Raw genomic sequence first — 17222 nt, 5'->3', positions numbered from 1 at the left:
GTGGGCCTGAGCAAGATCAGCCCCTCCCGGTGGGCTAGGAAGGCTAGCAAACACGAGGTTTCCTTGCCCATCATCTCACCTGGGCAGGAAACATTTTTACAAGACCTTTCAAAAAATCATCAAGGATGCAGGGGAGACTCCTGGCTGAGGACCAGCTCTTCCCACATCATGCTTTGTCACTGTTCATGGCATCTAACACAGGGGCTTAAATATTTTTATCACATTACTTATTATTTGAAATGTATTTATTATATTATTTACTCGGTATTTATTTATTTATTATGGAACTACATGTGCTATGGTGTATGTGTGGACATCAAAAGACAACTTGTGGGAGTCAGTTGTCTCCTTCCAACATGTGGGTCCTGAGGTCCAAACAGTCTGGCAAGCTTGGTGGCAAATACCTTTACCTGCTGGGCCATCTCACTAGTCCACAATGTGTATAAGCAAAAGCAAAAGGCACCTGACAGTCTAACTCCCAAGTCTGTATCACATCTTCAACTTTAAAAAACAGAAATGGTGAGTTATTTAAGATTTAAAAAGGCTTTAGATGTGTGCAGATGTTTGAGTGCATATGAACAATTTTATCTCTCATCATTTTCTGAAAGTCAACAGGTACCAATATATATATCAGAGAAATTAGGAGGCACAACACTCTTCACTTTTCAAAAAGATTCATTTCAGGCTTCTTTCACATATGAGTCTCTACTTCCCATGCAGGCTCATTTCAGAAATGAAGACTACATAAGAAAGACTTTAAAGCTTTACCTCACCCACCAACACCCAAGGCAGTCTCTCCCTAGAAACCTGCTGGCCACACCGGTCAGGGAACCAGGTAAATGGATGGAGTCAGAAAAAAAAAAATCATCCTCAGTGAGGTAACCCAGACCCCAAAAGACAAATATGTATCACTTATAAATGGATGTTAGCTTGTAAGCCTTTGCTAGTCATGCCATAATCCACAGAACCACAGGTGTCAGGCATGGAGCAAGGGTCTAGTTGGGAGGGAGGGATCTTCCTGGGAAGGAAAAATAAAGTAGTTATAGACAGATGGGGGCAGAGAGTGGACCAGGAGGGTCAAATGGGTTGCGAAGGGAAAAAGGGGTGAGGGGGGGAATACAGGGAGGGTCAGCTAAAACTAAGGGCCATTTGAGGGGTTATATGGAAACCCTAAAATGCATAAATATATCAAGGTGATCTAAATGGAATCACCACATAACAGGGGGGTGGGTGGGGGTCCCTATGTGGATATCTCTCATCACCCAGTGAAGACTCCAGTTCTGGAAATGGGCTACACATAATTGAGTTGTTTGCCAAGGGGCCCCATGAGAACCTTCCAAACACCCAGAATATTTCCAAGACTATTGATTGCTCTCCACAAACTGATGGTAGAGCCCCCTTGCTCAAGATAACACCTACACAGCTCACTGAACATGGAGAAGTCAAGCTGGGGGTGCCTACCCAGAGCCTTCACCTTTACTGACTTGTGTTCAGGGTCCTGGCAGGTACTCTGCATGCTATACCAAGGCAGAAAGGTAAACACCAACCCAGCTATAAACCCTGTGATCCACAATGGTGACGTGTATGCAAGATGGGCTAGCACACTAGTGTTACAAAGCCTGTGGGATTAACCAACCAATATCTGACTGAATTTAAGGTCTGCTCCTTGAGATGGAACCTATCCTCAGTACTGCTTGGATGGCCAAGAGCCTGAGATTAACAGGCTAGAGACCTTAGGGGAAAACCAAATACTAATGTTCTGCTAAAAGAACATAGCAACAAAATGACTCTAGTGACATTCTGCTATACTCATAGATCAGTGTCTTGCTCAGCCATCATCAGAAAAGCTTCTTCTGATGATGAGAGGAATAAATAGAGGCCCACAGACAACGTGCAGAGAACGAGAGCAATCTCAGAACACTGGGTGTTAAATGGGATGTCTCCATCAATTCCCTTCCCTCAAGGTTCAGGGAAGCCTGTGGAAGAGGAGGTAGAAAGACTCTAAGAGTCAGAGGGGACAGAGGACACCAAGAAAACCAGGCCTTCTAAACACAGCAGGAATGGCACACATATGAACTCACAGAGAATATAGTGGCATGAACAGGGCCTGAACTCACAGAACAGCATGAACAGGGCCTGTACAGGTCTGGGAGTGCAAGTGGACACAGACCCACATTCCTAACCCAGAAGCTATCTCCACCTGATAACCACTCACAAATAAGAAAGTAAGAACCAATGTGGACTTGGGTGGGTGGGGGGCTGGGGAGGACCTAGGAAGAGCTGGAGGAAGGGAAACCATAATTAGAATATATTATATGAAAAAAATCTATTTTCAATGAAAAAATTAATAAAAAGGACCCTTAAAAGAATTTAAATTTTAATTTATAGAGGACTTCAAAAACACAAAACCAAACTGCATGTATGCAGTGAGAATAGTATTCTATGTAAATATGTAAAATAAACTTTTAAGCACAGGTACCCAATGGACAGCTTCATGGTAAGAACTGATGCTGATGTTCTGCATTCCAGATGTTACAGACATGTTCTAAAACATACTGCAGGTTCATTTTAGGCCGATGATTTGTGTCTCTGTATGGGTCTGTGTCTGTAGAGAGTGGCCCTAGGGCCTCACACCAGCAAGGCAAGTACTCCAGCACAAGAGCTATATTCCCAGTCCTCAAATGAATAGTTAGCATAAAATGACGGAAACTGGTCATCTAAGAGAGTGAAATGACTCGGTAAAAGACAATCAAAACACTGTTTGCACAACTCTGGAAATTTTTGTAAATAGAGATTTTAGGGCTTGGGTGGCTTTTTCCTCCACCTCGACTCAGATCTTTTTTGTGGTGGTTAAGGTCGAGATTTCCAAACTCATGAGCTAAAGACACCGTGAAGGACATCTTATAAGTGTGTTGGAGTAGTCCCATCCCCGATTAAAAAGCAACAGAGACAGGGCTCTGCAGTATGAGAGGAGGAAAAAATGAGGTAGGACCTAGACTGTCTTAATCCTGCAGTTTCACAGCTTGCCTATAGGAGGCAGCACTCACAATACAATAAAACATACTTGGCGGTACCAACCCCCAAGGGGAGAGGGAAGTATCCAGAGGCTAAGCTTTGAGAATCCTTTGGCAATAGTTCTTAAGACATTCATGTGAATAACTTTTAGAGGTTTTCTGTGTTTGGGATATAAGATAGCAGCTAATTTAGTCAATTTTAATTAACACCAGCCCAGAAAATTCTTTAAGGAACAAAGACATTATTTTTTAATCCTTTGGGGACAAAAGGTCACTGTTAGATTTCAGAAACTTGGCTTTCTTTAATACCTCATTCTCCTCTTCATGCTCCAATATGGCCTGAAGGAATGCTCTCCGCTCATGGCTGGATGACTTCTGATCAAACATGCCGGCCTGGATAACCTTCTGATCCACATTCAGCTTGTATTTGGCAGCTGCGAGAATCTTCTCCTCGACACTGTTGACAGTGCAGAGTCTCAGCACCCGGACCTCATTTTGTTGGCCGATGCGGTGAGCTCGGTCTTGGGCCTGCAGATCCTGTTTTTGAGAACAATATGCTGTGAGGATCCAGGCACCAGGATTAACCCACCAAACAGGGCTACCCTAAGAGGGAGATGTGGGAGGGTTCCATAACCAGCCTTTACAAAGGTTAGATTTTGCTTACACGTTAACACACACACACACACACACACACACACACACACACACACACACGCTATTGTCTTTGGAAAAGTTCAAGGTCATTTCCTACTGAGGAAGTCTGGGTTTAAATTAACCGTGCCAAGTGAAATAATATCCCAGGACTTGACATCTAGCTCTAAAAATAGTTTACCTACCTGTAGGTTTGCCATGAAAAATAGCCCTCCATTGAAACAAAAACCAATACATCTGACGTCAGAATTAAGATTTAGATTATTACCTACAAAAACATTTTCAAGTAGGAAGACACACAGTCTCTCCATTGCAATGTGTTAATGACACTATTACATCCTTAAATTGTATTTACATGTGTTGTGTACACACACACACACACACACACACACACACACACATTATTATACACACAAACCTACCTACATTCATACATACATTATACAGATAGTGACTAACCAGCTACCCAATTCCTGGACCTAGCCCTATCAAAAATGCAGTATTTCGTATTTCATTTTACAAGTACATCCTAGTGTATCTGGAAATGCAAGTGACTGCTGGTAGGATAATAAAGTAGTGAACTGGGGGAGGAGCCAGTGGGGGGAAATTGGCACAGTATGCCAAAATGTAAAAACTGGGCATGGCTCTGCCTGAGAACTCACTTTATTATCCTGAAGAAACTACCATGGGTATCCATAAATATTATAAATAAGAATGGGCGTCTTTTAACATTACCTATTCTTTCTGTAATTTTTTCTTCTTAAAAGAGGAAGTAAACATTCAACAGTTCTAGATTACCACAGACTGCAGTGTGCACCCGCAGACACACGAATTATCAGAAGGCTCAGTGGCACAGAGCTGAAAGTGGGAACTAGAAGTTGTGAATGAACATGTACACTTGGTCCCATGTGTGTACATCTACCTACGCCGTGAAAAAGGTGAGCATCAAACACCAGCATGCCAACAATGTCTACATTGCCCACTAGAGGCTTTATTTTTAAGTCTTCATTTTGTTTATACACATCTTAACAGTTTCCTCAACTTTAAATGTGTTAATATTATAGAATGAAAAAGGGTTTAATGAAATGTTTAAGTAGAAACTTCTATAAACTTCCGAAGCCATCCCCTAACTTTATAGCTACTCAAAGTTATTTTATTTGGTATGGTCCTTTTAATCACATGGTCCAGGTGAGGGACCAGGTCTGTTGCTGATTAGTTATTTACACACATCCCCTTAGATCGGCCATGTTTTTAGGACAGAGGTCTATGCTGTTTCTTGCATTCCTAGCATTACACTCTGAATGTGGCCAACACTCAGCTATGAGCTTGTCCTTCCAACCAGCCCAGGTTCCTGTCTTCTGTGCAACACAAGGGGACAGTGGACGAAAGTGTGCCTAGGAGATTTGTTTCGGCCACAGGGACCTGTGAAACTGGGCAATTATTTTAGGCAGAAGTTCGCCCTTAGAAGACATGTGAACAACTTCATGTAAACATCTTGTGCTGAACCATGACCACAATGGGGATCAGATCATCAGATTATTTTCTAAAGCGGACAATGTAAAATAGGTAACTAAAATGTTTCCCTGTGGAGAGCTCAATCATCTCTTCCAACACATCTTCACCAGGACACCCAAGCAGCAGTCAATGACAGGCTCTCTGTCATCAACCTTTCTTTCCATTAGAACTAAGGTGAGCCAATCATTTCTGTAACAGGGATCATAGTAAAGATTTGGGCTCTCTGAGCCAGAAGTAGAAACTTGTGGTGATATATTGTGTCCCCCGATATGTTGTGCACCCTAATAAAGCTTACCTGAGGATCAGAGGAAAAAGCGAGCCACTATATTAAACATAAAAGTCAGGCAGCGGTAGCACACGCCTTTAATCCTAGCACTCAAGAGGCAGAGATCCATCCGTATCTCTGTGAGTTCAAGGCCACCCTGGGAACAGAGCCAAGCAGTGGTGGCACATGCCTTAAATTCCAACACTAGTTAACCATAAAGGCCTGGAGGTCTGTACAGACAGACAAAAAGTGACAGAGCTGGGCGGAGAGAGGACGTGGGATTGCAGGGACAGAAAGGCATGCAGGCGTGGGCATACAGAAAGTAGGTCTCTTTGGAAGCTGAGGCGTTGGAGTGAGGTGAGGTTGGCTGTGGCTTGTCCTATTCCCTGATCTCTCAGCTTTCACCCCAATATCTGTCTCTGAATTTTTATTAATAAGATCATTTAGCAATTTGTCTTACAGAAACTGTTCTCTCCAAAGGGACTAGACCCTTCACTAACCACCAGCTTCCTATTTATGCTCCAAACATGAAAACTAGTCCCCTCTTTGAGGCAGTGGCAGACCAGGCTTGCCCAGAAGGGGTAATAATCTGCCCTCTGTATAAGAGAGGCTGATGGACGCCAAGATGCAGGTGGCGGCAGGTAACAGGGGCAGCACAGACACAGGGTGGACCGTCCCCGAGTCCTCGGGAACTTGTTGCAACAGTTTTGGTGGCAGCGGCAGCAATTTGGGTTTGTGTGGCTAGATCACCTGTCTATCTGGAAAGTCGCCACAGTGGGCATTTCTAGGATGGAGAGGTTTAGAGAATCTGAGTCCCTAGGCAAAAAAAAATAAATAAATAAAAAATAAAAATAAAAAAAAGGCTGCATGTTACAAATAAGAGAACTAAATGCTGTAATTATTGGGTAGTTCAACATTTCTGAGATTTCTATACATATTTTTTTTTTTACTTTGAGTTTTTGTTGTTGTTCTCTGTTTGGGGAACAGAATTGTTGGAGATTAAACCCCCAGCCTCACACATATTATTTTAGATGAACTATATTTCCAAGCCCTGCTTTTATCTGACAGGGTTTCTCTATGTAGCCCTGGCTGTCCTGGAACTCACTCTGTAGACCAGGCTGACCTCGAACTTAAGAGATCTTCCTGCTCCTGTCTCCAGAGTGCTGGGATTAAAGGTCTGCAGCTTTCTTTCTGTTGTTGGTGGCTCCCCACCACCACCACCACCACCACCACCACCTGGCTTGCTTTTACTTTTGGAGACAAAGCATCACTAAATGGCCTAGGCTGACCCTGAAGTCACTCCACAATGCCAAATGGGATGAGTCTACCTGCTTCTGCCTCCCTCGCAGCTGACATTACAGACCTGTGTCACAAAGTCCTGTCTATGTCTGGGGTTTCAATCAGTCATCTCAAACTTCATCACCCTCATTTATGGGAGATGATGTGTGGTGGTCTGAATGAAAATGGCCCCCACAGGCCCATAGGAAATGGCACCATTAGCTGGTGTGGCCTTGTTGGAGGAAGTGTGTCACTGTGGGTAGACTTGATGTTTCAGAAGCTCAAGCCAGACCCAGTGTGGCTTGCTTTCTCTCCCTGCTGCCTTCAGATCTGGATGTAGAACTCTTAGCTACCTCTCCTGCACCATGTCTACCTGTGTGCTGCCATGCTTCCCACCATGACCGTAGTGAACTAAACCTCTCAACTATAAGCCAGCCCCAATTAAATGTTTTCTTTTGTAAGAGTCACTGTGGTCCTAGGGTCTCCTCACAGCAACAGAACACTGACTAAGACATGATGTCTGAACTCTAGAGGCCAGCCAAGAAGAGGGCCTCTCTGGAGACTTTATGGTCGACTGTTTTGTTATACAGCCATGGAACTTCCAGTTAATAATGGAAATCCAAAGCCGTGTTTCTCATCACCAGTTTGAAGAGAGTCTGGTAAATGCAGGATTTTGTTGGTAATTCTGAATTCATGCATTCTCTCTTTTGTTTCCCGGTAGTTCAGACACTGAAAGCAAAGAGGTAGGAAGAAAACCACAGACCTGTCACCCTGATAGGAATCCCATCTGAACTGCAGAATGCAGTCAGGGATATTGAAATAGATACATTAAAAGTGTTTCTGGCCGGGTGGTGGTAGCACACACCTTTAATCCCAGCACTCAGGAGGCAGAGCCAGGTGGATCTTTGAGTTCCAGGAGAATGACTGGGATCAATGTTCAACACAGAGGTACCCAGGCTCATTGAACTAGATACCTGGGGGAGGGGCAACAGCTATTCTTTAAGAGCTGTCTTTCAATTCTAATGTGCCCCTGCACTTCACTCCCGGCCAGCAGCACTTCCTGGAAGTCCCTACCACTCAACCCTCCCAATTACCATGAGATGGGCAGGTTACAGCTGAGGGTCGCCAACTGCTGAGGAGCCTGGGCGAGATGGACACAGTTCACGTTCTTATGTGGGAAGTGCGGTCCCCACTTTTAGCAGTTGGAATCCAGGGGTGGCTACACTATGTATCTTAAAGGCAGATGCCCTGTGTCCTAGGGTTTGCTAGGAAACCTGTGGCAGAAAAGAGCTAGCCAACATTTATTCTGGAACCACCAAAATATCCCTTTTAAAGAATACATCTAATGATGCCTAGAAAAAAAAAGCTAACATAACAAATACTCTCCATAGGATAGTGTGTGTGTGTGTGTGTGTGTGTGTGTGTGTGTGATTTTAAATGACATACAAAATAGAAGGTTAACTATCCTATACTAACTGTTCAGGAAGAAGTTATTTGACTCGCCTGGGACTCAGTCTCCTTAATGGCAAAACCGTAAAGAGTAACATCCATGCCCTCTCAGGAACTGAGTGAGGCAAGGCACACCAGGAGGCCGGTGCGGAGGGAGTGCTCCGTGGGTGCTAGCTCTTCTGTTCTTCAGTTTGTTTTTACTATTTCTGGTCCTGGAGGTCAACCGCAGAGCCTCACGGCAACTGAGCTCACAGTCCGCCACTGAGCTCCACCCCCAGCCCCGGGAACGGTTTTGATTTATCCTTCACCGGATGCAATTTGCTCAATGGCAATCCCAAGAGATGGGATTAAGACAGAAGAAAGCGAGTTTCCCAGCCCACTCTTGGGCTCTTCACAGGCCTGGGTATAACAGAAATAGCTGCGCTCCAAGGGAGATAAGAAAACAGCCATAATAATTGGTTGGGCTATTTCTCCTTTGGAGAAATTGCCCGGTCATTTAGAAATGTGCTCTGTCCTATAAACGTGAGTGATGAAACTGATAATCTTTCCCTTCCTCTCCAGGGGGAAGCCTGGGCGCCCAAGGAGATATGCGCACCTGATGAGGATTCCAGTCGCTGTCAAAGATGACCACCGTGTCCGCGGCCTGAAGATTTAAGCCCAGGCCCCCAGCTCGTGTGCTCAGCAAGAAAATGAAATACTGGGACCCGGGTTCATTGAATTTTTTCAGCAAAGCAGCGCGATCCTCAGACTTGGTGGTGCCTGAGGGGATAAGAAAAATAAATTTGCCAATTAACTCGCGTCCGGAAAAGGCAGAGAACTAGACAAAAATGCCTGCTTCCTTGAGAAACACACCCCCAGCCCTCTCAAGCGCTGGTGAGGTAATGGTTGGGGTTTTTTGTAGTTTTAGAAGGAACTTAAAGCATTTTGCAATTAGGAAAAACAACAACAACAAAAAAAGATAGAAAGGAAGAGAGTGTTTACCTGCTTCTGACCATATACCTTTGTAACTTTACAAATTCTAGAACATTTTTACTCTAAGATGCAATGAAAACATTCCCTGGACTTATTTCTGGACTTAAAAGTAACTAATAATTTAAAAGCCACCCACATACATGTATACACACATGCTTGAAAACAGTGATTATAATGGGCTAAAGGAGCTTTCCTGAGAGGCATGAGATCGAGGACTTATTTCCCTCAAGAGAATTAAAACAAAATGAAATCTGCTCTCCACTGCCTTAGCATTCATGTTGGTACTAAGGACAGGATGGTAAAATCATCCACGTGAAGGGACTGCTTCCATTCTGAAGACCTGAAGCCACACTTTCAAAAGGGGAACCAGTTTCTGAGACTGACTCGCTGCTCTTTGGGTTAAAAGATGATGCTAAACTAATACTAGTCAACCGAGCAGGCTGTTAGATACCAGGGTGGTCATGATAGGGAGTTTTGAAGAGTACAGATTCACCATAGATCACCAATCCCAAGTGTGGGCACTCACTTGTGGGCACACCTGTGTCCCACCCTAGCCCTCTGGAACATATTTATCCAGCCTCTTCATAAAATACACCGTGGAAAGGGCAGCACAAAACTTCACCAGGATTCCACCTGAATGTATTTCGCAAGGGAAGTGGTGATGCTGGATTCTGAACAGGCTGATGGGGAAAATCTAAGCATGTTACATGATACTCCCTGGCTGGCTGCTGTACAAATGTTATTCCGATGCATGGTTCTGTTTTTAAGAGGAAAATATACCACAATTTATTTCAGAGGATTAAAACACTTAGTTGACTCCAGCCAGAGGAATCAAGTTACTTACTGGGGTCAAGTTCCCAAACATGGGGATCTGTTTTTCACATTTAGTAAAAATAATGAGCATCCTCAGGAGGGGAGAGAGGCAATCCCCCAAATACAGCAAGCAGGGATTAGGAGCCATGGTCTGGGGGCTCTCGTAACAAAGCAATGTTCTTTAAACTAGTCTTGCTTTCTAAATTAGATTTTTTGTTTGGTGAACTGCTCAAATCCTTCCAGGGGGAACTGCAGGAATCTAGACTCGGGGGAGGGGTGGTTTATTGAGTGGGCTCTGAAATGTGCAAACCACCCCCCCTCTTTTTTTCTTTTTCCCAGAACTGGCTTGCTGAGATTAGAGCAAACCATTTGTCCATGATGCTAACGAACGGAAGACATGTTTTGTTTTGCAGACGACCCTCTCTATACTGCCTTTCTAGTTACAGTCTTCTCCACAGAAAGAAAACGGTTGACTTCTGCCTGACTGTTGTAGAGAGCCCTGTCTATTACTAGTTGGAGAGCTTGCCACATGCCCTTCACAGAACAGCATCCTGACAGAAGTGGGTGCAGAGCAGGGCTGGCTACCTCATGACTGGGACACAAGAAGCCGAAGGGAAGGGCTGGGGCCCGTCATCTTCTTGAAAGGCATGTCCCCAGGGACCCAGAGACTCCCCACTAGGCCCCACCTCTTACAGCGTCAACCACCTCCCAGTATAGACATTCCCGGGAGCAAACACTTAACACACAGGACTTTGGAGGGAAACTGAAGATCTAAGCTAAAGCTTTTATCCCTCCGGAAAGGGAGAATTCTATGTGAAAACCACACCTACCCCTTCGTTAGGAATAGTGAGGATTGAACACCCAACCTTGCACATGGTCGCTAAGCACTCTATCACTAAGCTGCAACAAGTCCTATAGAACACCCTAACCCAATACTTGATCTCCTTCCTACGCAGGGTTCAGGTTGAGAAGATTATACCATTTTAAGCGTGTCCCAGGCATGTTTTGGGTCTTGACACACTCGTATGGAAGTAATGCCAGTGGCAGCATTAGTTTATTCACAAGGAGTCATCACTCACATGTTTGTTCTCTGCCCTGAATTAAAGAAAAGCCAGGACTTCTAAAATGGGGAAAGGGGAAATTACGGCATTGGTTCAGCAGCAGCCAGGCACAGAAACTGGCACTTGGGTACTCTGAGGTTACAACCTTCAACAGTTGTAATCACTGAAAAATGACCTGGTAAAGATTAAGTCTTAAGATATGAATAGAACCAACTGGGAAATATGCCTACCCAGGACGCAGTAACCTCAAGTGTAACACAGAGCCCCCAAAAATCACAGTGTCAAAACTCGTTAGTTAAAAGTCCTCGGGCTCTCCACCAGAGACCTCAGGCAAACAGATCAAGCGTGTATCTTCTGAGTGCTTAAACTTTAAGAGACAGCTGGAGACTTGACATATTACAAAAATAAACAAAAAATATTCAATCACTTTCCAGGTAAAGCTATCCAGCATTTCCTATGAGAAGATCTAGAATTTCCTGGCTTTTCACCTCCACTGGTAGACACTGTTCACCAGCAACCTCTTCAGTATTGCTAGGGGAGTCTCAAACTGCCCTGTAAGAGTTCATCCAAAGGCAAGCGATCCTCGACGAAGGTGCAGGGGATTTAAAGTGCTCAGCACCAACATCTATTTCATGTGTGCCAGACTCTGGTTTGGTGTGGGATACAAGCCATTAGAGGAACACAATTAACAGCAAGGGGCAACTGTATTGAAAACTAAAGAATTTGCCAGAAGAACACATGGAACACATTGCCAGACTGTTGTTGACTGCTAATTTTTTACGGAGTTTTGGCTGTCTTAAGAAATTTCATCTTCTGGATGAAACTTCACCATTTGCACTCACAAAGGAAACAAAAAAATCGTTTCCCATGACAATAAAACAATAGCATAGCGTAAGTCTATCTGTACAATCACACTCTTTTAGGAAAATATTTGCTTAGCTTTTAGCAAGAGATTTTTTTCCTCCTGAAGCCAAAGTTGAAATGTCAAATTTAGTAATGAAAATCTGAAGGTGTTTTATGACCTGGATGATAGGGTGTTATGGGGAACAGCTGGAAGGGTAAGTATTAACATAGCCATGTGTACAACGCTTTCCACTTCCAAAGTGAACGGCTGCTGTGTGTAGTGGAGGAAGCCTGTCCATGCATCATGGTCCCCATGCAACACTTTTACACAACCTCATCTCTCCTGAAAGAACTGCCTACTCGTCCTGTGTCCCTAGGTCTCAGCTGTGCGGCCAAGTTCATGCGTTAGAATGCTGCTGATGGCCAAGCTAACTGTATTTCAAAGGTGGAGTTATTTCCCTGGGCATGCTCAAACAAAGCATTCTTGAAACTAGATAATCCAAGTTAGAACCTGGTTTCACAGCTCAGCTTTGTGTTTGGGTCTTCTAAATGGAGACTGTACTGACCGACACAAAAGACACTTATTTATTGGGAAAATTAACAATACCCATGAAGTATTTTCCCTTTTATCCTGCATGTAACCTTACATTAGCTGAAGAGGCAGACAAACACAAGAGAGACTGGAAATCACTTTTTGCCACTTTTTTTTTTTTTTAAATTAAAAAGATGTTTCTGAGCCAGGTGGTGGTGGTGGTGGTGGCGGCGGCGGCGGCGGCGGCGGCGGCGGCGGCGGCGGCGGCGGCGCACGCCTTTAATCCCAACACTCGGGAGGCAGAGCCAGGCGGATCCCTGTGAGTTCGAGGCCAGCCTGGGCTACCAAGTGAGCTCCAGGAAAGGCGCAAAACTACGCAGAGAAACACTGTCTTGAAAAACAAACCAAAAAAAAAAAAGATGTTTCTGTCACTGTTAAATGTTGTTTTGTGCACTTTGCCTGTGTACATGTATATCACATGTGTGTAGTGCCCATGATGGCTAGAAGAGGGCACTGGAGTCCCTGGCACTAGAGTTACAGATGGTTATCAGCTGCTGTATGGGTGCTGGGAACTCAACCCAGCAAGTGCTCATAATTGCTGAGCCATCTTTCTAGCCCTTCATTGATTTTATAGATTGAAATCTTCCCAGGGTATAGTCCCCACATTGAGATTCAAAAAGAAGTGACAGGAAGTAGCAACAGTGTAAGGCAGACACCACAGAGTGGCTAGCATCCTATAACTCAGGGGGAAATTAAACCTGTCTGCTTTATCTGAACAATTATAGAAGGCACCTACAGTGGGAGAGAGGCCTCCACTCCAAGAGAAAAACAAAAACAAAAACAAAAAAAAAACCTACTCAGATTTGACAGCAGAGAGAGACTGGATGATAAGATTATCTAGGGACACACATTCATGTTGACTTAACCATTCATCAGTTGGCAACTCTGGAAACGAAGGGTAAAGGGGTTTTAAATCATCAAGTGTCTCATGGCACAACTAACTTTAAATGAGAATAAAAAGCTTTCGTTAACTTAATAAGACCCCAAGAGGTAGGCCATACAGAAAATCAACCTAAAAACTCGAGTGAGAAAACATTTGCCAAGTGTACTTGGTTTATTTCTAATTAACTATGTATGGGGGGGAGGCACTCACTTAACAATAACACTGCACTGCATCAGATAAAAATGGTTATTAGAAAGGCTGGGCTCTCTGCACTCAGATCACATGCATCCTGCACATAAGCCTGCTCTGATCCCTACATACCACTTCTTGACCAAATTATCCATTGCTGGACTTCCACAATTGCCATTTCTTTAATCTCTGAGATACTATGGTCAGTATCCAATTTAGCCATGTAATTTAGAGAATATCCCTAAATGTATATTTTCTTCTATTCATATTTGCTTATTAATGTGATATTTAGATTTCATTTGTTTCCCCTCGTTTTCAGTCCTGTGGCTTGAGTCTGATGTCTCCCGCACTTACCATCAAGGCGCAGGTAAAGGAAGTTCCGAAAAGCAAAGTAATCCTCCATGATGGTCATGAGAGACGTCATCTGGCAGAAAAGCAGCACGCGGTGGTTAGTCGCTCTCAATTTGGGCAGAATACGATCAAGTAGCTCAAACTTTCCCGAGGCCCGATACAGCTCAGCCCTGAACCCAAAAACGCAAAACAAGAAGGCAGTATTACTGCTGTCTTCTTGAGAGATCCAGAAGTGCCTAGCTTTTCAGATAGAGCCTTGCACATAGTAAACATTCAATAAGGAACCGTGGATGGAAGGATGAAGGAATGAACAGATATTAGCTCCAAAGCCATGCGAGCATTTAGAGGGGAAAACACCATCCCTACAAAACCCATGAAGGGTATGATGTGCGTGCTACCTACGTGGCACGTGCCAGAAGGAAAAGGGCACCCTTCCATATTTCTAAGATTCTTCATGGTGTGCCATCAAGTTAACTTAGGACACTCCTGATTTACTCAAATACTTATGGAACACCCACTGGGTACCAACACGATGTGGGCGGGCATACAATGATAAAATGTACAACTATATGTTGTGGTCAGGGCACAGCAGATTGTATGGTCCACGAAACTGAAAATATTTCCTATCTGTCTCTTTACCGATACAGCTTGCCAATCACTGACTTGGAGTGTGTGAGGTCAGTGACTTCCCTGGAGAGAGAACACTTTAGCTAAAACCTGAAATAATGAGTGGAAAGACATCTAAGTGAGAAATTGAGGGCATGCACATAGAGAGGCGATTGCAGGGAAAGGAAAAACCATGTGCATGGGCCCTGGAGAGTGCAGGAGCCCTGCTACAGCTCACAAATTGGGACCAAGTAATGGTGCCTGTAACTTAAACATGAGTGAGGTGGGATAGTGGGACCTGGGGGCAGATCTGGGAGGTGGGAATGGAGCAGGTACCAAGGAGTCCTTTCGGACTGTTCTGGTTTTCAATGCAATGGGTGATGACTGATGCGTTGTAAATAGGAGGATGACCTTGAGTAACCTGTTTCACACAGGGTTGCCATGGGCACCTGTATGAGAGGACTGGGGAAGGATATGGTCCTAGCCTACTGACAGGAACAGGGAGATGATGCTGTGTAAGGAGGAAGGCTGAAGTAGGACCTTCCTCCGTGATAAGCCTTTTGTTTTCGAATCAACAGGACTGTGTTGTGTAATGTTGACATTCACTTTTAGGGTCGAAACCATGTGAAGCAGTCGCCCGTGTACCTGCAGTCAACCACGCTGAAAACGCATCACTGGGTGGCAGAATTTATGCCATAGTACATTTTGTTCCTAAGGGATCCCTTTTCCCATGTGGCTCCCTGCTACCCATCACTTACTCTGAGGCCTTCAATCGCCCATGCTCCCCTGTACCTCTGGCCATGCTGGGAGAAGCAGGAGCAGACAACTGAAGCATGGACTGAGAAGGGTCAATCCAGTTTCTGTTGCCCTTGCCTGCCCCCGAGATTCAACAAGGACACATACGCCCTAATAACTCATCTCTCCTGGGATGAGATACAACACATTCTGTGTAGAGTAAGCTTTTTTATTGTTTCTCTGCTGCAAGGTGTGGTTCTGTCCTGTGCCCATGCTAGCGAAAACTGCTACTTAGATCATACTCCAAAAGCTGACTCTAAAACTGATCATCCACTCATAGCAGATGAGACACTTTTTTCATGCACATGAATGCTAAGCATTCACAGGAAATTAGTAGGAAAAAAAAATCTCTTCAAGCCCAAGTTCCACTTTAGCTTAGCGGTCACCAGAGTCAGGGACTAAACAACACTTTTAGACCGTGAAGGCACTGGGAAGTCTCTTAAATGAGATCTATGTCCGTTGAATAGACAATTGTTTAGGGCAAGCTGAAATTGATGCGGTTGAAGTACAAGGAAATGCTGCTATCATTTTGTTTAGCAACTTCTGTCCCTCTGCAGGGGAGCGAGGAGGGGTAAGGAGGCTGGAAGCTTACAGAAAGAGGTTAGGTAAGGCCAATAACAATGCATCTCGAAAGAGGAAAAAAAGAGGATTTACCCATTGATGACCCCATTTGAATAGCCCAGGTGTTCAGCAAACGACTCCTTGAGAAGAGAGAAGAAACCGATTTTAATATGTAATCAAACTTCATGGTTTCTCTAGTATGTCTAAAGCACAGTCTAAGCAAATCAAATGATCCTCGAAGAGCTAATCAGAAACTCAGGTCTCTGGGGTCCCATCAGAGAGTGCCTGAGCATGCATTGGCCAGGAGCTGAGCCTGGAGCTCTTTCTGGGGAATCCACCCACAAACTCACAGCCCAAGCTAAAGGCAGGGTTTAAAACAAGCCAGTGGTAACTATCATGAAACCATAAACACAACACAGCAATACCAAACAATAGAAATAATGGCCATTATATAACATCCACTACCCCGCCCCTCCAGCCCTCCCTTTTCTCTTCATAAATAAACCCCTAACCATACTAGACCAGTGGTTCCCAACCTTCTTAATGCTGTGACCCTTTAATATAGTTTCACACATAAGGCTAGGAGTTTCAGACCAATGTGGGCCACACAGAGAGACCCCTGCTCAAAATAAAGCACAGCTTTCATTTCTCAGGTGTGAAGGTCCCCAAGGAGATAACTCCAGTTCCCAAACTGGGGTTATGGAATTATTTGGTATCAGTGCACGGTGCAGGGAAACAAAACAGAACATTGGCAAACCCGCACAGCATCTTGAGCCCATAACAGCCAGAGTCTATGGTAGTTTCGGTATAATTGGCCCCCATAATCTGGCAGTGAAGCTAGAAAACAGAAAGCTGGTGAAGATGTAATTGAACAAGGGGGCCATGTTCCAGCCCCAGCTAACAGCAGAACTTGGCAGCTTCGGCTACGTGGTTCTGGCTTTAGAGTTAAGAATAGAAGTGGGTTATGGAAATTGCTTCTGCGTCTAAGAAATGAAGCTGGGGCCAGCCAAGTGAAGGGGTGTCCCTGAATGGAGGCCTAGTAGAGAGGTCATTGTGTGAAGTGGTGATGTTGAAGTCTGGATCACCTTGGAGAACCTAAGATTTTAGAGATGCCAGAGCTGTGGGATACCTGCTGAGGAGAGCTGCTAACAGGGAGTGGAACCAGCCCAAGAGAAAGAAGTGTGTTGCAGTCAACAAAGCTGAACAGTGTTGGAGATCTAAAGAGTGCTTTGACATCAGACATGGAGATGCAGAGTTTGGAGTTTGCCCAGCTGTTTTTTGGTGTTGCTTTGGTCCAGTATTTCCTCACTATGCTCCCTTCCCTGCATTTTGGAATGGCAATGTACATCTTGTGCTATATTATATGTTGGAAGTATGTGATCTG

At 44.4% G+C, this 17222-nt stretch overlaps 1 protein-coding gene across 9 annotated transcripts in view; it reads right to left on the bottom strand.

The window, feature by feature from the left end:
* The window catches only part of Smarca2 (SWI/SNF related, matrix associated, actin dependent regulator of chromatin, subfamily a, member 2), a 171474-nt gene that overhangs the window by 63393 nt on the left and 90859 nt on the right, over nucleotides 1-17222 (bottom strand). For all 9 annotated transcript variants that reach the window (XR_005091453.1, XM_037205442.1, XM_037205454.1 and 6 more), the window contains 4 exons: nucleotides 15932-15978; nucleotides 13880-14046; nucleotides 8768-8931; nucleotides 3324-3551 (listed from right to left, as the gene is read on the bottom strand). Coding sequence is in view for 8 of the 9 variants with exons in the window: in XM_037205442.1 (XP_037061337.1) it covers nucleotides 3324-3551; nucleotides 8768-8931; nucleotides 13880-14046; nucleotides 15932-15978 (606 nt within the window). In the remaining variant the exon portion in view is untranslated. The remainder of the gene's footprint in view (nucleotides 1-3323; nucleotides 3552-8767; nucleotides 8932-13879; nucleotides 14047-15931; nucleotides 15979-17222) is intronic.

Source organism: Peromyscus leucopus, chromosome 1 (genome assembly GCF_004664715.2).
Source record: "Peromyscus leucopus breed LL Stock chromosome 1, UCI_PerLeu_2.1, whole genome shotgun sequence".
NCBI classification, from domain to species: domain Eukaryota; kingdom Metazoa; phylum Chordata; class Mammalia; order Rodentia; family Cricetidae; genus Peromyscus; species Peromyscus leucopus.
Note: the sequence above shows the minus strand (reverse complement) of the source record. Positions and strands in the feature narration are given on the sequence as shown.